Below are 24,362 nucleotides of genomic sequence, written 5' to 3'. Positions count from 1 at the left end.
AGTAGAATGCACTCAACCAGTTTGAACACGCAGACGTAATCAATCGTCTCTCCTTAAAGCTATTAAGGCACGTGCGTGCCTACGAGGCTCGGAACAATTTATTATACGTCCAAAAACTGCACAGATTTTTATTTGTAACATAAACGTCTAGCATGCACTCTACACTCTTCTAAAATGAACAATACCATAAAACACTGTTTATGTAGAAGTATAATTTAGGTTTTGCACATCGTTTTCAAAGTGTGCTTTCTCATAAATAGCAACAAAGGAAACATAAGATGGAAACTTGCTCAATTAACTGTACATTCAATAGTAGATATAATATAATTTGAAATTATTATCAGGCCTATAAGAATAAATACATAGCATCACAAAATGTTTATGCATTTTAATGATATAAAGGAGGTTTATTCAAGCAGTACATTGTAATATTTATGGGTACATGTCTCAAAGCTGAAACAGCCATGTTTACAGTCCCATGTTAAAAAAAATACAAATAAAAGACGATTTTAATTTTTAGGCCTAATGGTAAAGATACTCATGAGATCGACACAATGTGCTGCTTTTCAATCTCTGCAGATACAATTGCATAAATGATCCCAACCACTCATTAAACCCATTACAGTCTTGTGTTTATGCATCCATAATATTGGTGAAGACATGCAATTGTTCTGACACTTTCACAAAATCATCCAAACTTCAGAAATAACACCGATTTGTACCAAGTTACTTTGGCAGTCTGCGGCTTGGTTGTGTAAATTCTCAACAGACTACATTTCCCATCATGCCTTTGGCGGGCGCATGTCGACGTTGCTAACAACTCGCTCAGCCCTCTCTCGGCGTGCGTGTGTGTGAGACAGCGGCGGTGCTGTGGCTGCAGGTTGAGCTGCTTCTTTTCCTAACCGACCTGGAAAACTGGAAACATGCTGTCCTTAGCTGTGAGACAACTGGCCCGGGTGAGTGGTTCAATAAGAAAGCGTTTTAATTCCTTTTTTGTTTTTTTTTGTTTTGACTCTTCAGTTGTCACATCGCTCGCTAGCTTCAACACAAGCTGCTTTCTTGTAACGAGGTGTTTGTTAAACACCTGCTTCTTCTGTGTGCGTACAAATTCACATTTCACCAACGTGTTTAAATATTGGGTGGTCTTTATTTTCGCTGTGCACTTTAATCACTCTCAATAGGTTTCATTTGTAGAGCCAAGCTAGCCGGCTAGTGTGTATAATGTGTGTGGCTGCTGTAATGATGCAACAGCCACCGCTCAGTTTCATCATGAGCTGCACTTACTGCTTCTCATGTTTGTTTGAATGGAACGTCACCTAGCAAAATAAAATTATTTTTTATAGTTGAAAAAAATATTTTTAAAGTTACTTCATGATTACAATATTTAACTTTAGGGACTTTTTATTTATTTATTTATTTATTTATATATATATATATATATATTTTTTTTTTAACCCACATCAGGGTCAACTACCATACAAAGGTTTATCATTATTTGGTCTTCAGACTCAATAAAGGTTCCAAAGTGCAAAATGAGCGTGGAAAACACCCCAAGGGAATCCAGTAAATATTAACTAACGGATTTGATAGTTATGTAAGCGATAAGGTTGTTTGTCTTTGTTTGTGTGTGTGTGTGTGAGTGAGTGAGAACAAAAAACACATACCCAGGGATGATTGGAGTGCAAAAACTTAAGAGGGATACACATATAAAGATTTAAAACATCTTAGCCGATTTTTAAAATGTGAGTGACTGAAGATATGATGCGGGGGGAAAAAAATCTTATCGTGCTTGGTGTGCCTGAGATGACCAAAGCATCACAACACATCACGATAAAAGGAAAGAGTAGCTGTTTGCTTATCTGGTAACTACATTGCGGTGGCAAACTCTTCTCATTGTTGTTTTTATTGTGGTGAATGATTTCTGAGACACTGAAGACGACCAAATTGCTCCTTTTTTTAATTTTAATTTTACATTTTTTGGTGGCCGGCTACAGCACGAGCTTCTTAATTGGTGAAGTCCTTTGACTCGGCCCAACTCAGTGTTGACTACGCACGTATTGATTTCCCTTTTGTGAAGATTGAACAAGTTTAACGTTTACGATTGTCCGTCCCGCATGGACTCTAAATTGTCCTTAGTTGTGAATAGGGCTAGGCGATTAATCAATTTAATTGAAAAATAAAATTGACCCAAGTCTTTCATTTTCACTGTTAAACATGGAACTTTGTTGGCAGGACTTCAGACTTTGTTTGCTGTGGTTTCTTGATTATAGAACAGCATTCTTAAGACCCAGAAATTGCAGCGACCTCAGAAATCGCATGTGAATTCTAAGAGACTCTAAATGCCCCGGAAATAAGTTAAGGACTGGAATCTGCAACATTAATTAATGGATACATCAACATATCCTAGCTATACCCAACTGTTGATCATGCTATCAGAAATCTAATTCCTTAAGGGTTCATGCTAAATGACAAGGAGTGACCCACGGTATGCCAAAGTGTCATGTGCCTGCAGAAACAGTCTTACAAGTCGTAATTTTTCCATTACTTGGATTCACATGTTTGCATCTGCTTCCAATTGATTTGCTTGCTAATTGGTTAAGCATGCATCACAGGCAAACTTTTAAAAGGACTTTTTTTTTTTTTCCTTTTTTTTTCTTTTTTTTTTTTTTTAAATCATTTGGCAAAGTCGTGTCGTCCTTACGATTGTGCACGTGTTAGGTCAGAAGAGTGTTTGAGTCGATTTATTCTGAACTCCGAAGTAGAAAAGCAAAATAACCTTCAGCTTTGAACATTAATTGTGAGTAGCATTTAAAATTCAGTCTTTGGATTAATGTGAATTTTTATTTTATTTGCTGGGAATAACATGTTGGAGATATTCATGAAAAATATTTGCCATTTCTTGAATTGAGTCTATTTTGATGTGGGGGAAAAAAATCATTTCCTTTTTTTTTCTTAACAGTAAAAAGAATTTTAATCCCTGATTTTATTGAACAACTGCGAGTAAACACAATTGTTGACAATATTCCAAAGTGTCCAGATGATTTGTAGCATAATCTGGAACAGGTGATCTCAACTTTTCTCACCCTTGGGATCCAAATCTTTTCATGATCATTAGGTCGCGGAACTCTTTTTATAGGTGTCAAACCAAGAAAATGATTTCTTATAGCCTTAGAAAACCCACATCCCCATTTTACACACAAACATACATTACTACATTTGCAAAATGCATTTCAGAGTGCGTGACCACCAGTAGAGAATCTCTGATCTAGAGCGTTCTAATCAACTTTACATTTTGAACATTGGATATGCGCATTTGAGATAGGGAATGAATAAACTTAGACATGATGGCCGACTGGTTAGAGCGTCTGCCTCACAGTCCTGAGGACCGGGGTTCAATCTCCGGCCCCGCCTGTGTGGAGTTTGCATGTTCTCCCCGTGCCTGCTTGGGTTTTTTCCGGGCACTCCGGTTTCCTCCCACATCCCAAAAACACGGACGGTAGGTTGATTGACAACTCTAAATTGCCCGTAGGTGTGACTGTGAGTGAAAATGGTTGTTTGTTTGTGTGTACTCCACAATCTCCACTTTGATGCAGCTGTGCCCTCAGTCTAATATGCCCCTTTGAATTGGAACCACAAGGAAATAAGGTGAGCTGTTTCATACAGCCCTACTTGTTTTCCCGCTTTTCTGTTGTATTGATGGATGCATAATTTCCGACCGTCATCACGCAACATGGACACACAGTTTCACCAAGCTACTTTGAAAAACCTTTGGTTTCAGGCTGGTGAAGCCATATCAAACAGTACGCAGATTTAAACGGTGCCCAGTGTAGCGTAGACGCATGCCAGGGCAGCGGGCAGCTGAGTGACTTGACGATTGGCTTCACCGCCGTCGTTTAAAGTCTTGATTGTCACCCTGACAAACCTCCGACCCGCATAGAGTGAAGCCGCTCTGGGTTTTGCCTCCCGTCACTGCACGCCTCTTCAGCCCCATTCCGATTTCCTCAGTCGAGTGTCATCCCGACTGAATCACGGGGCAATTTGTAACGGACAGCCTTCCTATTAGCCGCTGACGGACCAAAGGAAACTGTGTCAGACTGACGAATGCTTCTACTTTTGCTACTACCTCACATAGCTTTATTTCCTTTTCTCTAATCCCTTCTTTTTTTCCCCTCCCTTTGTCTTACCTGGCTGATTGTTTGGTATGACCATTGATGGACGGCAGTCATCTGTAAAATTGACTCGCCTCAAGGGTCGCCTCAGGAAATGGGCAACAATAATACAGAGCAAGGACAAATGGGACGTTTTTACTTTTCTTTCCCACCACCGTTCTTTGTGATAGGGAAGGCAAACTGCCTTAAGTTACGTTCCTTCCGAGCGGTACAGTTCCAGGACAATAAAGCATGAGCTGTTTTGACCGTCGGGTATGCTTGTGGAATGGTGGTAGCTGCGTTATCTCGTGGCATTTTCCGTAAACGTAAAACAAATGCATTCGAATCCTCTTGGTTGTAATAAAAAATGTGTATTCCAGTGACTTTTGTTGACCACTGCCCTTTTCCAATGCACAGTACCTACCCTGGGCAGCATGGTGACCTAGTGGTTAGCACGGCTGCCTAACTGTTCCGAAGTTCTGGGTTAAAATCTCAGCTAGGGAATACCTGTGTGGTGTTTAAGTTTGTATGTTCTCCCGTGCATGCGTGGGTCTTCTCTGGGTACTCCGATGTCTTCCCGCATTCCAAAAACACTTATCTCAGGTGCTTTTAAAAAAAAAAAAGAAAAAAGAAAAGGGCCTTTGCTACACTATTGATGAGTCAGATGCATTTAATCTCTAGCCTTTCCTTTTTAGCTATCTTCAAGTTCACCTTGGACAAACGGGGTAATCTTTTTGCCTAAAAATAGCTCCCGTGTGACACATTTGGTGCTTGTGTCTTGGCTCCCATGCTCCTCGGATCACTTTATGCCACGATTATTAATTAATCTCCGCTAACCGCCAGGAAGGGGAAATGAGGCAACAGAGCGTGCAGATAGACCTCAGGGAACTGCCCCATGTTTGTTTAAAAGCAGCCCCGTTCCACTCTGAGGCAAATTTGATAAAAAAGCTAATAAAAACGCTACGCTGGTGATACTCGGCCAGTTGCTTAGCGGCGTTCTGTGACAGAAGGAGGGAGGGAAAGCGGGGATGAGGCATGGTGAGAGTTTTGTTGGCTTTCTGTGCCATCGCTGTGGCCCTCCCTCCACAGAAGTGCAGACAGCAAAGGACAGTTTCCGTCAAGGTTTAATGACCCGTGTGATTTCTCAGCAAGAGGGAGCCAGCCCCCGTCTCCTCCTCAGTTTCCACTGGAACCCGGCAGGGGAAAAGGGGTGTGTGTGCGTGTGTGTGTGTGTGTTTGGGGGGGTTTGCTTTCCCCTTTTCTAACTCACTGCCACAGGTGACAGAAGGCCAGGGCAGAGAGTAGAGGGCCTCCGCCATTAACATGCCAGCCGCCTCCCTTGGTGTGTCACCGTTGTCCTTTCCGCCACCTGCAGGAGCACAGCTAGAGGCGGGATGGGATTTTGAATCATGATGTTTTCTTTCACATCTCGTTGGGAATGGGTAGAGTAGCAGTTCACATAGCTGACTTTCAAGCAGCTGGCGAGGGAGCAATTCCTCGTTCACAACTGCCCTGTGACTGACTGGCCACCAGTCCAGTGGAGGGTTGGCAACAGGGAGTAACTTTTGTCACGATATCAAGATACAAAAATGAGCAGTACGTCACAATATCCACGTAGCTGAAAAATGAGAGATGCGATAATTTAATACTTACTTAATACCTTTTTTTTCTCATGGGAATGATTGATGATGAAATTACTAATATCACTTTACGCAACGGTTTTTAGACTTTAGACTCTCACGTCACCTGGTTGGGAGTCACTGCCGCATATCGTGGTACCATCAGATTGCTTCAACTCCAGCCCTGAACATGATAGCCAGTTCAGAAACTGGATCTTGTCAGGAAACATGGCAACCCTTTGCTTTCCTTCCATTTGTCAAATCCAAATCACCGTACACTGCATTGACTAAGTGTGCTGACGTGCTTTTGTATTCACTTTTAGCCAACTTCCGAGCTTTTTAATTACTTTTTAAAGGCACTGTTCGAGGGAGGCCGTCCCTCACACCCCGGCACACACGGGCAGACGATAACTACACACCTGCGGTGGCGGGGGTGGTTTCGACAAAAGAGTCGTCATTTTTAACTGCTTATTAAGTGACGTAAGGCCGCCAATTTGTTGTGAGCCCAATCAACCTTCCGACATTTTCATTGTGCTTACACTGTCTCCTTGTCCGTGTCCATTGAGATGTATTCCGGGAACAGTCTTAACACTGTACACAACAATTGATTCATCAAACGCTTTAAAACACTTGAGACGCATTTCTCTACAGCCATGTTTCCTTGAAAGCCACTTACTCAAATAGTTTGTGGTATTTTGTTGTTCTTCTGTGCGTGCACAGTGAACCCCCGTATATTCACGGTTCAGCAATTTGCAAAGTCACAATTTTATGGGGAAAACCTCACTCACCTATTCGCTGTTTTTGTTCTCCAGCTAAATCCAAAATATGACTTTGCTGCTATTTTGCGACATCTTGGTGCCAAGGAACTATGTTGAAGTGAGTCGAGGAGCTTTATTGAGACAAAAAGACAATAGACAATTGAAAACCTTTTTAACGAGGGGCATCAATTATTCGCAGATTTTCACAAGTCACGGCTTACCCTGCAAAATAGTTTGGATTCTCTGTATAGTATTTGGACATGACTATTATACTGACAGGTGAGGTGAAAATGGAAAAAAATCTAAGTTGTTTGATGGGGTTGAAGTCAGGGCTCTGCCGTCTTCCACACCAAATTCATCCGACTTGCTTAGGTCATACTGGAACACAAAATGATGTATCGCCACAAGTTCCAAGGCATGACATTGGAAAACACATTCAGGTTGATCTCAGGCAGGTGTGTCTCAATACTTATGTCCATATATACCATACACAGATTGACATGGTTGATCATTGCAGCCGTGGAACAGGCCGAGTCCAGATTAGATAAGATAGAAATGCTGAATTCATTCTCTCTTTCGGTACACCGAGGCTGTAAAATTTCCTTCGTAAAAGTGCTGATGGCGGCATAATGAACAACCATGCTGATAGTTCATATCATAAAAACATGCAAGTGGCCAATTCCATCAGGCTAAATATGAGAAATGTTTAAATGAAGCTGAAGGAAGAGAAAATGTATTGGACTATTAAAACTGTGATCCTCATTGTAGAACAAACAATGCAACTCTACGCGAGAGTAGTGGTATATATGGACACTTCCTCAGGTTATCAAAATTTGTATAATGTTGTGGATTAAAAAAAAAAAAAAAAAAAATTTCATACTTATATATTTTTTGCCCCCACAGCCACTGTGCCAGCGCACCCCGGCTCGCATCTGCATACGCGGGCAACAGTCCCACGCCGCCAGCCGTGCGGCGGACGAAGAGCGGCTGTGGACGGGCCAGGAAAGTCTGGCTCAGGATGACCCGGAGATGTGGGACCTGCTGTTGAAGGAGAAAGACCGGCAGTGTCGTGGCTTGGAGCTAATTGCATCAGAGGTAACAAACAAACAAGAAACACAAAATCAATGACGATCAAAGTTCTCAAGCTGGATTTTTATTGGTGGTTTTTAAGCACCGCCACTGTTGATAAATTGTTTTCTATGTCAGTTTATGGCTATTAAGCAGTGGCTAATTATTGAACTGTCTCCTCCTTGTATCGCGGAAAAACGCTTTCACTTGCACCAAAGAAGCTTTGAATAGCGTCCTGTTTTCATTTGAAGGCCGGAAGAGGTGAAACGGCTGCTTCTTCCTCGCCACACTAGCTGTTTTGCGAAGTGTGTCGGCCGTCTCTCCGCACAAAGCCATGCCGCTCTGGCGCGAGATAACACTGATATCTTCATTCTGCCTCCTCAGGACGAGAGCTCAGTGCGGCTCACGCAGGCTCTCGGGTGTGTTTTTCCCCACAAGTGCAACCACACACATGCTTATTTTCCCTTTTTGCAACTCACACAAATGCATGTATAAATTAACCAGCTGTGGCATTTGAAACTACATTTTGGGGCATGTATGTGCATACGTGAAGGCGTGACTACAAATAAATAACTCTTACCCTGCATCAAACTCCACCGTGGCAATAAATCCTCCCTATTGCGTGGATTATTTTAAATTTAATCTGTTTGAGAGAGCACTCTTTATGATAATTTATTTTTAGTGGTCATTTTGGAGGCTGTGATTTACGATGTTGTTGGATTGCATGTCATACAAGTGCTTAATGTTGCTTTTATACAGCAGAAAAAAACATTGGTGATTAAGGATGACTTAATTTCCTTGATTGACTGTTGGTAAAATTAACAAATCATCAATTAGTTTTTTTAATGAATATTAGATGCTAAAAAGTACTCAGGAAAGTGTTTTAAAAAGTAATAATCATTTCACAGTGATTGTTTTAACAATTAACGTAAAATGCTTCGTATGCTTCCACTACATGAAATTCCTCATGATCAGTTATTATGCCCATGCCAAGTAATACAGCGGACCCCGCATAGTCCACTCGGGTCAGTCCCTGACCCGCAGATTCACCTATCAGTATATATTTTTTTCTATCCCAATTAATTTTTTTCATTCTATTTTTTTGTTTTACTTTTTGTAAATTATTATTTTTTTTAAATCTCATTTTTGGGGGACAACTAAACCCCAAAACACTTATTGGTGGTATATCCCCACTTATTGAAGAATTCTTTTTAATAAAAAATAAATAAATAAAATAATCCCCCACCCCATGCAATTATACGCGGATTTTCGCTATTCACGGTCGGGCCCGGTCTCTATCCCCCGCGAATAGCGGGTGTCCACTGTCATTCCCCTTTTTGCTTACTAGCAATGTGTTTCTCTTTCATCAGTCAAGACCATTTGTCAGAACTTGAACTGTGGTCAAACGACTTAATTCTCTTTTTCAAATTAACCTTGCTGGTTGCATTCCTTAACCGAAGAGCACTGATGTCCGTATTATTGGGAAGCTTTTACTTTGAAGGTGGCTTTCGCCGCGAGTTGGCGACTTATTACCGTAATGCCTAGTATGAACAAAATTAGGGCCGGCTGGCTTGATTGCTACTTTACGAGTGGAGGCTGGCTTGACCGGCGCTATACACCTACTGGTGGGGGCGTCCTTCTTCACGCGCATCCTTCCCCCTTTGCGTCTGCATGCTGTCCTCGGCCACGTCTGCTTTTCCTCTGCATAAGGAGCGTGTCGGCAGGAAATGCTCCCAGTCAGTCAAGCGGAGCGCTCATCACACAACAACATTTATAGATTTTGGAACTCGGTGCACACATAAGGCGCGCCGCATTATTAGGCGCCCCGTCCATTTTGGAGAAAATTTATGACTTTTAAGTGCGCCTTATGGTCGTAAAAATACGCTAAGTTATTCCTTTTAGTTTTACTAAACTTCCGATTTGTTCGTATTTTGTAACATCCTCCCCCCATAAGACATAATGGATATTGAATGAATCCATTTCTATTTCAAATGATTAATTTTTTTCACAAAGTGAGGGTCAAACATTCTCCTGAACTGGCGTGTTTTTGAGTTTCGAGGGTCCATTGTATGTCCATTTATTTATTTATTTATTTATTTTATGCAAGCCCTTCCAAGTAAACATAAACATTTCGTCCCCAAAGTCACAGAAGGCCTCATCTTGCCCATCCACTGGGGTCAATACGTTCTGGAAAAGGATGACTTGGCTCTTATTGCCTAACACATTTTTAGTTTCCATCCTTGTCGCTTCTGTCGCCTCCTGCAATTCATTTGAATGCTTTTTGTTTGTATTCTCACCATAGAATTTCTGCAGCCGAGCGGCTCTGGAGGCTCAAGGCTCCTGTCTGAACAACAAATACTCCGAAGGCTACCCCGGGAGAAGGTGAGCGTGTCAGCTTAGTGCGCACCGTCTTGTTCGTGATGTTAATAGACATTAAAACCCTGGGATGCAAATGTAGGCACATTACCCAATTAGCAAAAGCAAATAATCTAGCAGTTCTGCACTTTCACTTAATTTGACTCTTGGAAAAAAAACGAAACAAAGAGCAATCTCATTGATGAAATAGTTGAGCCATCTGTTGCTATAGTGTGTAATTCCACTGGAATGGTTTAAATGAATCATACTAGAGGATCAACAGCAGCCTGGAGTAAATTAGTCTTCCATACTGCAATTTAGTAACTGGATATAAAAAGCCGACACACCCCGGTTCAAGTGAGATGTTTTTGTGATCTAAAAACAGTGAGACCAAGATAAATAATCTTACAAACCCTTTCCGCCATTAGTGTGACCTGTAACTTGTACATCTCAATTGGACTAAAAAAATGTATATATATATTTTTGAGGAAGTAAAAATGAACCAGTGAAATAATGTGTAGTAGTGTACACATCCGTCGCATAACTGGGGATGTCTGTATGACTGCGTTTTCGAATTGTTCATTCTTTCCACCCTGTTTAGGCCAAAGCATGATGCCGCCGCCACCATGCTTCACTGTAGTCATAACGTGTTCTGTGGATGAGTGAGTGAGTGAGTGTTGTGTTTGCAGTGCAACAAACATAAATGCTGGAATTATGGCGAAAAGGTGCAACCTTAGTTTTTCATTAGACCACAACAATATCTCCCAAACGTGGGGCGATGTAAGATTTCATGTTTATTTTTACTTCCCCTCTTGAAAAGAAGGAGAAGAAAATTGAGTTGTGGAGGTTCTCGTAACATTAATGGTGGAAAAAGTTTTGAAATGATTTTTCTTGCTCTCATTTTTGTACATCACAAAAACCTGGCATTTGAACAGGGGTGCGTAGACTTTTTATAATATTGCTCATGTTGACAAAAAAAAATACAATTTGTGTCTCTGGTATCCGTGTTCACAGATATTACGGCGGAGCGGAAGTGGTGGATCAAATCGAGCTCCTGTGCCAAAAGCGATCCCTGGATGCCTTTGACTTGGACCCGGCCAAGTGGGGCGTCAATGTCCAGCCTTACTCGGGCTCCCCCGCCAACTTTGCCGTCTACACCGCCGTGCTCAACCCCCATGACCGTATCATGGGCCTAGACCTTCCAGACGGAGGACAGTCAGTACATTTACACTTTACCTCCGCATGACGATATGCATTAGCGTCTCATTTATTCTGAAATATATTCTCGATTTAACTGTTTCTCGACGCAGTTCTTTCAGTCATGTTGTTTTATTGCCCCCCTCCCCCCAGTCTGACCCATGGCTATATGTCAGATGTGAAGAGGATTTCAGCCACCTCCATCTATTTTGAGTCCATGCCCTACAAACTCAATGTAAGTAGCGAGCCCCTTACCCTCCTCTACTTACCGCTTGTTTACGCTCCAAATCCATGATCAACAGTAGAGATGGATACAAACACAACCATGTGGGCATGTAGTTTAGGAATATTTTCAAAGTCTAAAATGGCTGACACCTCCTTAACCTCCCATTTATACACTATGCACTCAATCGCTGTGTTTATCCTTCTTCTTCCGACAAATGAATCGGCATTTTGGTTGGCCACAAAATGCTCGAAAACTCAAACTTTTGGGAGTGTGTGTTTCCAGGTGAAACTTTATGTACAGTGCTGTGTATGTTTTAACAGGACCCCCTAAAAACTCACTCGATAGCAATACATCGAAATACTACACATAATATACACAGTCTGCTTTTTGTATTACGTTCGCAATATTGTACGCAAATACTTTAATTGATATACGCTCACTTTAACAAAATGTTTTGTCTCCTCTTGCCATAAGGGCAAGAAAGTGAAGCATTGGGTGCTTTGTTGTAACTTTTAAGACTATAAATGACAATAATAAACACAGAAGTATTGTAGTCCACAGTCTCCACTTTGCTGTAGCGCTTTGTTTTCCTTCTGCGCTCACTCTCCTGGAAAAATATTCACTCCTTCACATGGGCAACAACCACATAAAGCAGAGAAAATTGTCGTAAAGTTTTGTCCTCCATAAATTGTTTTGTATGCTAATTAGCATTGTGATCTTTTCTTTTAAATGGAAAGGGATTTATTAATTACATTTATCATTTTATTGTCTCGATCACATTTTCTGCGGATACCGAATGCCAATCCGATATCTCGGCAATGCGTTAAGAAGAAAAAAAGAGAGCACACAAAGTTACCTTAATTTTTGTTTATTCGAATGAAGGTATCTCATCATCATGGTACATTTTTTAAGTGATCAATGGTTTAAGCTGATTAAACAAAATATTTTATTCTTGACTTGAGAAATGAAGAGAAATAAAAAAATCGAAATCTTAAAATCACGTGATTGGAGTGATCGAATAGTCGTAATAATAATAATAATAATAATTATTATTATTTATTATTCTTATTTACAATTAAGATGACCATTGCATAAAATCTGCATCGTTGAGTTTTGGGTCCATCAAGCTGCAATAGCTACAGTTGGCTGATGGATGGCCCTGAGAGTCACCCTGCCTGGGCCTTAGTGATGCATGGTCAGCCAGTACTTTCTCTGCGGGAGAGATAATGGGAAATCGACAGGCCGGCCATCACCGCTGGCTCTGCCCTCACACCGGTCAGCTTGATAGAGCGAGGGGGCAGCCGTGGATGTGCTCCGCAGAAGGGAGATGATCAGATTGTCTAAATAAAAGCGTTCCCCTCTTCCTCCTTTCACTTGTCTCACTTTTTTTTTTTCACCTCCTCCCTTTTTCCCTGCTATCTCGTCTTTTCTCCAACTTGAAAGGAGGGGAAGCGTTACACATTTCTTCTAGTTTGACTTATTTTGATAAGAGCATAGACTGTCTCCAAACCAAACCGTGATGTGTTCCGCCTCGGTTGAGTGGGGCCCTGAAAGGTTGCATTAGGGCCACATTACCTCAATTGCTCTTTCTTGATGCGCCACAGCAAAATCTCTCTTTTTAAATCAATTCCTTCCTGCTTTTAAGGTAGCTGGAATACTTCAAATGTTGCAGTGTCGAATAGAAATAATCTCTCTTTGATGTTGTTTGCAATGGCGCCTCAGATAGAACTTTTTTTCCCTTCCTCCTTTCTCTTTCTTTGTGTAATATAATCTGGTTCCTTCCCAATTTCTACCTAAATCCCCCACCCCCCGCCCCTGCTCTTCTCTGCTCTCCTCTTCAACGCTTCTCCGCACCTCAGCCTGCGACAGGACTCATCGACTACGACCAGATGGAGCTGACGGCCAAGCTGTTCAGGCCCCGTCTCATCATCGCCGGCACCAGCGCCTACGCCCGCCTCATTGACTACGCTCGCATCAAGAAGGTGCACAACCCTCACCTGCCCTTGACCCTGTCTCTCTCAGCCTGTTTTTTTTTTTTTTTACGACTCCTCTGTCAAAGTTACCTTCAAATCAAAAGAACGCTTTACACGCACCATTTCTTGGTTAAAAACCCGGCCATTTGCAAGGAAAGAAGTTAAACCCAAGTGCTTGGCACCAAGATGACACCAGACAAATATTTCTTATGAGACTTGGCTTTGGCTTGAACACAAAAACAGAAACCAGCCGAGTTTACTGCGAATAACGGAGGATAGGTTGCACCCAAAAATCTGCGAGTCGATGAATTTTTTAATGCCGAACCTCAAATATGTGAGTGTTCACTGTACACACGTATGCCCTACTTTTGACAGCTTCACCAAGCAGTCGAGTAGGTGCCACTTATCAGGAGCCAACAGCTTTAGCTAACGCTGATCTGTGCTTCCAACAAAACTCAGTGCAGCTCTGCTTACATTTTGGCTTTGGTATCATAGTTCACTCAGCCGAGTCCAGACTGCAAATGTTTGGTGCTTGCACAAAGCTAACACTGGCTAATTTAACCACTCACTGGCAAATTTTAAGAACATTTCCACCCTCTGGCACATTTCAGGTAACTATTTACCTGGTTGTTTAATTTCACTTCATTTACTTGCTGGGTCGGCAGGCACTACAGAAAACCAACTATTTATCTTCAAACAAATAGTAAAGCACATTTTACACAATATGTCCCCGTTAAATTATGGATATATGGATTTCCCCCCCCCCCCCCCGCGCCAATACCTATTATTTGTAGTCAAGGAGGACGATAACCGATAGTTGGAGATCTTCGTTTGCAGTAAAAGGACAATTTTGTATATACTCCAACACTTAACTTTGTTTACATGCCTTGAACCATCTGTTTATTAAACAGCTTTTCACATTTGCAACATGTTAAAGGTTTTTTTTTTTATTTTATTTTTTTTTTTTTTTAAATAAATCTTAGACAATAGATATCTTTGCTTAAAAGATTTGTTCAAAAAGTGCAGGGAGCTCCCTGGCTCGGCATCATGTCTCATAAAGGCAAATGAATAGCTACAGTTTTCTACAATAAATGTTTTCCACACTTTCAATCTAACTCCAATGTTTATCTTTCACTTATCTTTGTTTTAAGTTCAGACAGAAACACTAAGTGCCTGAATTTCCCAGTCTCAGCAGCATCTCTTATAAGTTAACTTAACATTTAAATAAACATATAAATATTCCCTTGAAGTTTACCTGGTTTTAAATTGATGTCTTATCAACTCTCAGATTTGGGGAAAAAAAGGCTGATGACGATATGCAACAAAATGCCGAATATCGGCGCTGACAATTGGCCCAGCCAATAATCGGTCTATCCCGACTTTAAAGTCAAATACCCCTGAAGTCGTACAATCTAAAATTCGGGCAAGATTGTGATGATAACAATAGAATTTGTTTTGCTGTAGAAAAGCGCTACACACATCTATGCTGGCTTGTCCATGCTTGTAAATGCCTGAGAACCAAAAGCATAATTAACGACTAATGACTAGAGAAGCTCACAGCCAACACTGATGACTAACATAGGACTTGGCTCGTTACTACCAGTAATTCCTGTAAAACGGGGCCCAGTCACAGTATTGAGCTGCAAACCAAACACGATATTAACATTAAATATTGTTACAGCTTTTTTGTTTGTTGAACAGAACAGTTGAGTGCTGAAAAGTATGACTCATCCCCACTTAAGCATCCATTCCTCATCACAGAAGGGCTTCTGGTTAGCCTGATGTTTCTGAGCTTCGGGGTTCGAATTGCTTCAGTTTGCATGTTCTCCCCCCCACTGCTTGTGTCTTTTTTCCTCGTTACTCGGGCTTCCTCCCAAATCCAAAAACATGCGTGTAAGGTTAATTGAAGACTGTGCAATTGACTGACGACCGTTCCAGGATATACCCTGCTTCTCTTGCCCAGCCATAGACGTCAGTCCAATCGTGACTCTAATGGGCGCTAAAGAAAATGGATTGATGGCGACATCATGCAGTAAGTCGTGAGAAAGAGTGATAATGATAATACAACGGGAAATGGAATTGAAAAAACTGGACGTAGGCACACTTCTCTGGCCTGGCTGCTCAATACAGTATTGGGTGTGGTCACATGTTAAAGTTAATGGTGAGTACTGGGGATGCATCAGTACCACTTTATTCAGACAGAGTATGAGTGCAGTGGTGCCTTGAGATATGAGAAAGAAAAAAAAGAGAGATGAGTCATCCGACTTACAAGTTTTTGGAGATACGAGCTGTCACCCGGACATTTTTTTTTTGTGTTTTTTTTTTTTTTTTTGCTTTGCCTTGCAAGCCCTAACTTGCGATACGAACACTGTATGAAAAAAGAGGCTTTAAGCAATTTTATGCCGCTCCCAGTTGAAGTTTACTGTCAATCTAAACATCAAACAAGGAGAATTCCACGTGTATTTAAAACAACCAAACAACTGCCTTGAAAAAGGCCCTGCTAACTTACTATTAACATGAATTGGAAAATGCCATTGACATGTTGACATTTAGTTGTATCTCCACATACACACGACTGACATAGTTCCTACTTGGAAGGTACACGTCAGGCTGGTGAGGTGATATCGTTGCATAGAGTGGAAGAGAATTTACCAATACTGGTATCGATATTGGCGCATCCCGAGTGAGTACACGTTAACCTATTTTGACACTTGACCGTTAAGAATGCTAAGATGCTGCTTAAAAAATTGTGTGCACTGTTAATAAAGGTTCGGGAAGAGATTAATTCAATTTCATTTTTTTTTTTTTTTAAATGGTAGAAATATATTGGATGTGTTCGACTTGTGGTTCAGCTGTAACTTAACAATACATGCCAACATCCATTATTAGCTTCCTCTCTTGTCGACTCAACCAGAATGAAGGTGGACACACGGAGCAACTTCAAACCACACTTCACTCTCGCAAAGTGCACTAGAGAGCCTGTTATGTTTCTTTTTTTGTTAGTCACCCACTGATTTGTCTTGGTTGCACAGCTCCATTTTAGCAAGGTGCCATCAGATGGAGTGTCCCGCCATTATGGCGCTGTGTGTCTTTATTAAGATCCATGACGGCTCTGCCACTACGCCTGAAGTGGAGCCATATTTCTCCACACCCCCCAAGTGCGTCTCCGTGGAACCGTTCACTGTTTTATGGCGCAAACTGGCAGGCTCCTCGACAGATTTTCAGTTTTGTTAACTGGATAGCCTTTGGAGCGACACACACACACACATATACACACACCCCAACCCTCCAGCAGACGGTGATCATCCCCCTCTCTTGCCAGAGAACTCACTCAAAAACGTGTGGTGATCCAGTTAAGATACGGCAGATTTTCATGATAATGCTCATTTTTACTGAAGCGCTAAAAGGATGCAGCGCTCTGATCCCTCGCCAGCGAGTCATTTGCATGCTTGCTAGCTGTTTATTACTGGGGCCTCGTCTCCATAAATGTTGGCAAGAGAAGGCAAAGATGCGTCCCATGGTGTCGTATGATATATTATATGGGTCCCTCGGAAGAATGCTAACTACACAAGCTCTCATTTGAAATGCCTTTGTCATCCATTTATCCCTTATTCTATTGTGCTTGTCCTCATTAGGGTTGTGGTTGAGTTGGCACCTTTCCCAGCTGACATTGGACACGCTAGACTGGTCCCCAGTCAATCGCAGGGGACCTATATACACACACTCATATTTACACCTTTGGACACTTTAAGAATCTTCAATCAACCTAGCCGCGCATGTTTTTGGAATGTGAGAAGACATCGGAGTCAACTCACGCAAGCATCCGGAGAGCAGGCAAACTCAATACAGAAAAGCCCAAGCTTGAGATTTGAACCCGGAATCACTCAACTGTGAAGCAGACGTGCTAACCACTAAACCCACCATACTGCACCTTTTGTCTTTTAAGATGAAAAAAAAAAAGTGCACCGCTCACTCGTTTGTTAAATTCAGTATTACAAATTTCGTCAAATAATCACCCCTAATTTAAACGGAGTGCATTTAGAGAGTGAACCAGTAAAGATTGTTTTATCAACCTGTTGATTACGCTAACTGCATGCAGACATAAAATATGCAACACAAAATGCCCCAAAAAAAAGTTCTTGTCTTCCTCAGCTGTGCGCTGACATCAAGGCCTACATGCTGGCTGACATGGCTCACATCAGCGGCCTGGTGGCAGCCAAAGCCATCCCGTCTCCATTCGAGCACGCTGACCTGGTCACATCCACCACTCACAAGTCCCTCCGAGGAGCCAGGTAAGACGCTAACCAGCTCACTAGATATATCCGCGTAGCATACATCAGTCACGTTGCTGGCGCTTCTTTCGTTTGTCCAGAGCGGGTCTCATCTTCTACCGCAAGGGCGTTCGCTCCGTGGACAAGAAGGGCAAGGAGATCATGTACGACCTGGAGGACAAGATCAACTTCTCGGTCTTCCCCTCACTGCAGGGTGGTCCTCACAACCACGCCATCGCTGGTGTCGCTGTGGCACTCCGACAGGTTAAAAAATAAAAATAAAAAATTCAATCAGAATCATCATCACCATCTTTGTTGGCCAAGTACTGAATGTTAAAACACAGGGAATTTCTCCGGTAGGTGGAACCGCTCTAATACTACAATAAAGAAGCTGCTATCACAAAATATACATTTAGAACATAAACGTTAAAGTACAGAGAGTTGTTAAGAAATATAAAGTGAGGTAATACTGCTATTACAACAAGTGTGCAAATGATGCAGCGCCTTGAAGCAGTATAAAGTGCCCAGTAGTGCGGTAATACTGATGCAACGACTGTTGTGCTAACACTTTTAGTGATATTTTTTTTTTATTTATTTTTTTTTTTTTACTTTTTTTTTTTCAATTGATGCATTGTTTTCGATCTGCTTCACTTCGACACTTCCACAATCTCCATGTTGTTTTGTTTCCAGGCTCAGTCTCCTATGTTTAAGGAGTATATTGCCCAGGTTATCAAGAACTCCAAGGCCATGGCTAACACGCTGCTCAGCAAAGGCTACACCCTGGTATCAGGTAGTTTGTTTTGGAATTACTGTGTAATTGATGACACACCCTAAAAAAAATTATAATTGCCTGTGGATGCGACAAAACTGCAGCAAAGCGCTACTTTTGTATAGATTAAACTCTCAACTCACTTCAACATAGTTCCTTGGCACCAGGGTGCCACAAGATGGCTATATCAAAATCCTTAATTTACTTCAACATAGTTCCTTGGCATCAAAATGGTGCCATTGCAATACTTTGATTGCTTTGGCCCTAAGCACAAAAACAATGAATAGGTTCACTGTAAACAAAAGATTTGCTACCAATTTCGAAGTAAAAAAACAAAAAACTAGCTAATATCATTGTATGGGTCAGCCAATTAAGAAAACGTTGTTTACAAAGAGAAAACAAATTCATTTTTTTTCATTTGCACCACTCCCACCAACCCCCACAAAGTTCCATGGAAATCAGTTGTCTTTCTTTTTTAAAATCCTGCAAACAAATAAACAAATCAACTAACAAACAGGCAAACAAGCTGATGAATTTTTTATTCATTTTCTTTTTTTTTTTTTTTTTTTTTTTAAAATCAGACCACCTTTCATAAGAACAAGAAGAAACCATCCGACATCATGAAGTGCTTTAATGCGGACTCTCTTCCTTAAAGTGAGCTCTCGATGTTTTAAAATTTTGAACAGGAATGAGGATTTTAGCTATGCTAGTGTTTCAGACAATATATTCATGAAAGTAGTTCTGGAGCTTCCCCCACCTTCGCTTATCATGTCGTGGGTGGAGAAACTCTGTGTGGGGGCGGTTATTATGTAAATAACGTAACAGAGGAGCGGAAGTGCTGAACGGCTTGCTCACAGACATATTTTCAAAAATAGACCGATAACGAAATATTTATTTGGTTGTTTGATTCCACACATAATTAGGTTGACAGGCTCTCCAGAGACCCAACTATTTGTATACAAACTTTTTTTTTTTTTTTCCATATGTCCCTTTTAATGTGTCTGTGCCAAGCCTGAAAGGTCTTCATCACAACTTAAATGTTTCAGGGGGGACCGACAACCACCTGGTTCTGGTGGATCTGCGGCCCAAGGGCATCGACGGCGCCAGGGCCGAAAGGGTGCTGGAGCTGGTCTCCATCACGGCCAACAAGAACACCTGCCCTGGCGACAAGAGCGCCCTGACCCCTGGAGGCCTCAGGCTTGGTAAGGAACTTTTAACCTCTCAAAAGAAAAACAATTTACATCTTAAAACTTGGTGAGATGAGGTTCTCTTGTCATATTTACCCTTCCGCTTCACAGCCTCTTCACATAATGCTTTTATGTTTGTTTTCAATATAAAAAAAATAAAGCCACGCATACGGAAATAAGTCAGGCACCAATTAAGCCGCTAGCACTAAGCAGTGCATGATTAATTAAATATGTTTAGCTTTTTAATCATCTTCCAGGAAGTTCAGAAGCTCCACATGTACTGGGCCCATATTTTTCGCATAATCTCAAACTTAGATTTTATATTATTCCCCATGTTGACTTTTTTTTTATTTTTATTTTTTTATTTTCACTTAAGTGACCATGCAACTATGAAAAAGAGACGTTAGATTGAAATAGAATACACCTTTATTTGTCCCTCAATTGGGAAAGTGTAGTTTTAGCAGAGCAACAATAACATAAGAAAACAAAATATATATGTGTCAACGGTACATGAATAAATACTATATATGTGGTTGTGAATGACAAACTGTATGAATAAATTGACACTATACTGTTTATGGAGAAGTGATTGTGAACTTTACCGTAACAAAAATAGCCAGCAGCGCTGTATGTTGCAAAAAACTATAAAAGTATGCTGTCGGCAGTAGAAAGAATAGTCAGCAGCATTGTGTATAGCAAAAACATAAATGTGTCCATAATCTATATTTCAGAATTTGGGAATGAAATAAACACCAGCAGTATTGCACAATAGAGAAAAGAATGTGACATTCTACGTGCTAAAACAAAACAAACAAATAAACAAACAAAAACTAGACCTTTACCAGTAGTCTATATAAACAGTGGAGAATGAAATAAACTCCAGTGGTATTAAACTAGAAGTGAATGTTGTAGCGATTCTGTATGAAATAAGAATTGTAATTAATTTAGGATAAAGTAATAAGCCAGGAGCAACGCTTGCGTTATTTCCAGTTTATCGTAAAATTCGATTTGATTATTAAAATCAAACTAATGTCTCAAAGGGCACCACGTCAACTTTTTCAAGTTGAACTTTAGGCGAAATGACGACAAACCTTTTTTTAATCAGTCTCAGAATCTGGAGGTTGCTACATTCTACGACAGTTTGAGTCCTAGATTACAGAGGTTTACTTAAATTCAGAACAAACACAAAATACGACCACGAGTGGAATTTTATGGTATATTTAATGAAACACACAACTACAAACTGTAGCAAGAAAATAACACTTAAGGGTAAACAAAAGAGAGAAACTAAGGCGTACGAAAATGGAAAAGAGGGCATTGTGGGTGGTCGCTGGGTTAAACTAAATGAGCGTTTAATGCGTTGAGTCAGAGCGAGAGAAAGCAAAGTTGCGATTTCGTATGAAGCTACTAATTTCCCCACAATTATTACGCACTGATGTTGTACATCTTAGTAAGGATTGAAGTGTCGACTCACGAACGCTGATCAGCTGGTCTTCCTTTGGAAATACAAAAATACAAACAAAGGGAACTAGAGAGGCGGGAGAAGAAAAATGGCTGGTTCGTCACGCCTTCTTGGGAGAACCGGACGTCTTTCTTCCTGCCTCTTTCGTGGCCCGCTGGGAATTTCAGAGCGATCCCACTTGGCAGGGAGCGGACCCGGTACCTTCATAGTAGCGGCTCTGATCGCTTAGCGGAGGCCCACGTTTAGGCTGGGAAGCCATGTCCGTTGGATCCCGGCTCGCGTTTACCAAGCCGTGTGCCCGCACAAAAGGGGAAACGGGGGAGGGGTGGCCGACGGCCAGCCCGGCTGGCGAGCTGCCCGCAAGGTACGAGGAGAGGAAAAACAAGACTAGCCTAAAAGCAACTCCCTGAGAAAAGGTGTGAGTTTAGAGTTAAATACCCAAGGGGTGGGGCATAGGAAGAGGGAGTACCGACTTGGAGAAGACCACACCCATCAGCCTGAATCTTGTCTACAAATTTGAGGAAATGGACTTTAAAATAATATTCATCTAAAACGCTCCCAACGTCGTCCTCACGCACAGCATCATTGTTTAAACTTTTGTTGTGGCAGATGGGTTGCTTATTGTTCAATACAACATTTCGTTCTGTTTGATTTCAAATCATGAACAGCTTTCCAAATCACGCACAGGACCTGTCAAAGTGAGAATGGGGACACAGACACCTAGGCATACATATGGAATATTTCTACAGTGGGTGGAGCCTCACGCGCATCGGTGGATATTAACCACATAGTCTTCCCCAACAATTTGGTCCGGGAAAGGGCCTTTTGAAGACAGGAATCAAGATTTGACGGGAAGCTGCTAATTAGGTTAAGGTCCACTTGACGTGCACCAGGCCCTGTCGTAGTCGCCGTCTCACAGCAGGGCAGCGTGGTGGAGTGGGAGTTCTCAGGTGGTCGCGAGTCTCTGTGACGCCTCAAAGTTGCGGCGTGCATGTCCGCTACAATGTGAACAGCAAAAAGAATAGTCGGCAGCATTGAATATAGCAAAAATATATAGATATACATGTATCAATAAATACCAGCATATAGACAACTGTGGATGGATAAATGTACAGAAGACTATACTATGCAAACGCTATATGTGGCAATGTGAATGTGAACACAAATTAGCAACAATAGTCAGTGGCATTGTATGCGTCTATGAATATGCACACATCCACAATACCATACGTACTCTATGCTGTTTTTGATTAACCCCATCACACTCAGCTTGGTTTCTGAAAGCCAAACGTTGCTTGTGCTACTTTATTTTGATGTATTTACTTGGTGTGTGCTGCAGGCGCTCCAGCTCTGACCTCCAGGCAGTTCAAAGAAGCCGACTTTGTGCGGGTCGTGCAACTCATGGACGAGGGCTTCCAGATCGCCTTGGACGTGAAGAAAAAGACAGGTGAGCGTACCGGACCACGTTGCGATGGCGATGCAAGTACAAGCTGTGAATTACTGATCAATCACGCCCCCCCTGCATCGGTACGGCTTTTCAATCTTGTCTCCCGTTGCCGCGCAGGAAAGCTCCAGGACTTTAAAAACTTCCTCCTGGAGGACCCCGAGACGGTGGCCCGTATCGCCGAGCTACGCCGTCGCGTGGAAGAGTTCGCCAGGCCTTTCCCCATGCCGGGCTTCCACGACCATTAGAGAGAATGCCAGTCTTGTTAAGAAAAAAAAAAAAAAAAAAAAAAAAAGGCCTCGTATTGAGGTTTAACAATGAAAATTGCCAGATTTTATAGAAGAGAACATATTTTCTATTATACGTTTAAAAGATTGTTCACTATTCCTCACAGTTGCCAGTGCTCATTGAGATACACTCTACAGTCTTAATGTTGTAAAGCAGCTTTACCAGTGTCACTCATTTAGACCAGTGTTCCCTGACCTTTGAGTCAAGGCACATATTTTACATTTGGAAAAAAATCTCAGCACACAACCCAACAAAGATTTCCCCAAAAAATGGATACACAGGATAATTATTAGGCATGGGCCGGTGCCAGATTCTGATGGTATGATAATCGTGAGCAAAATTATTGCGGTATCGCAATTAAAGCTCTAAAATGTTTTATTTTGAATGTTTGGATAAATACCCCCAGTTCAACATGCTCTGTCGGTACATAGGAAGGTAAAACGAAAATAAACTATTGCATTTTTCTAAATAAAATAAAATGCACTATAACAGTACTTATTTCTCAGCTCTTCTCTACTTTGTGAAGTAACTTCAGAGCAGAAACTTACTGATATTAGCCATGCTAGTTATCTGCCTCGGTAGCAAGTCGTTTGTATTTATTTCACCAATTGTAAACAGACACCCTAACTCTTCTAGCAGGTTGTAAATGTTCATTTTAGGACAGTGTTACAGTAATGTATTACCATTACCTCATACCACAAAGAGAGAGATTTAGCAGTTTTGAAACCGTGATTTTTATTTATTTTTTATTTTTTTTTCTCTCTTCTCTCTCCTCCCCAGTATACCTTGAAACCGGTAACCGGCCCATGTTACTGGTATAGATAGTCGAACAAAGATGCAATATTTGTAGTAAATAAATCATTTTCAGACCAAAGTAAAACTGAATCATTTCCCGCAGCACACTTGCTCATATCTCATGGCGCACTGGTTGGAAGTCACTGATTTCGATAACTTTTTGTTTTACGAGGCCCCTTAAATAGACAAGAGTTATTAAACGGTAAGCGCCTTTCACATCCACGTTTGTGCATCTCGTGTCCCACTACGGAATATCGTTTGCGTGTTCTCCCCTTGCCTGGATTTTCTGCAGGTACTCCAGCCTACTCCCACATTCCAAAAACATGCTTGTTCGCTTCACCACAGACTCTTATCGTCTATGTGGCCTGTGAGTGGCGACCAGTCCAAAGGTGTAACCCGCTTCTCTCGCCAAAAGACAGCAGTTCCAACTCACCCACTACCCTAATGAGGACTAGTGCTATTGCAATGGATGGATGGGAAAACAAACTGACATAAAAGCACAGAATAACACACAATTTCTTTTTTATAATAACAAATCTATTTCAAATAAATGTCGCTTCTTTTTTGGGGGGGTTCACAGACCGCCATAATCACTGCATCAGTGATCAATTCCGGTCTGTCTTCCTTTGCACGGCATTTCTTGGAGTACACTTTGCCAAAATAAAAGTGTTTTATCGCCTATGTTGTTTCAACTGAAAACGGATAGTTTGATATAACACTAATGAAGTCTGAATAAAATTCGTCATTCAAAAGGAAATGTGTGCTGTCTCATAATGTTTTGTAATAGTTCAACATTGGGTTA

General features: G+C 41.4%; 1 protein-coding gene and 1 long non-coding RNA gene across 2 annotated transcripts; one reads left to right on the top strand and one right to left on the bottom strand.

Moving 5' to 3' along the window:
* Positions 1-797: 797 nt before the first annotated feature.
* Positions 798-24,317, top strand: shmt2 (serine hydroxymethyltransferase 2 (mitochondrial)). The gene is made up of 12 exons (XM_061785116.1): positions 798-956; positions 7,429-7,620; positions 9,896-9,975; positions 10,963-11,163; positions 11,299-11,380; positions 13,231-13,353; positions 17,497-17,636; positions 17,717-17,879; positions 18,306-18,405; positions 19,431-19,586; positions 22,373-22,480; positions 22,598-24,317. The coding sequence occupies exons 1-12, from the start codon at positions 924-926 to the stop codon at positions 22,723-22,725; spliced, it is 1,506 nt and encodes a 501-aa protein (XP_061641100.1). The 5' UTR covers positions 798-923; the 3' UTR covers positions 22,726-24,317.
* LOC133483637 (uncharacterized) lies at positions 6,551-7,542 on the bottom strand. Its single transcript, XR_009790165.1, has 3 exons — positions 7,406-7,542; positions 6,747-6,903; positions 6,551-6,656 (listed from the first exon to the last, which is right to left on the bottom strand). It is a non-coding gene; the product is annotated as an uncharacterized LOC133483637 (long non-coding RNA).
* Positions 24,318-24,362: the final 45 nt, after the last annotated feature.

The sequence above is a fragment of the Phyllopteryx taeniolatus genome, chromosome 9, assembly GCF_024500385.1.
Source record: "Phyllopteryx taeniolatus isolate TA_2022b chromosome 9, UOR_Ptae_1.2, whole genome shotgun sequence".
In the NCBI taxonomy this organism is placed as follows: domain Eukaryota; kingdom Metazoa; phylum Chordata; class Actinopteri; order Syngnathiformes; family Syngnathidae; genus Phyllopteryx; species Phyllopteryx taeniolatus.
Note: the sequence above shows the minus strand (reverse complement) of the source record. Positions and strands in the feature narration are given on the sequence as shown.

Coding starts and splice junctions, on each gene's coding strand:
- shmt2 (XM_061785116.1), top strand. CDS start 924: ATGCTGTCCTTAGCTGTGAGACAACTGGCCCGG. Junction 957..7,428: donor CTGTGAGACAACTGGCCCGG/GTGAGTGGTTCA, acceptor TTGCCCCCACAG/CCACTGTGCCAGCGCACCCC. Junction 11,381..13,230: donor CCATGCCCTACAAACTCAAT/GTAAGTAGCGAG, acceptor TCCGCACCTCAG/CCTGCGACAGGACTCATCGA.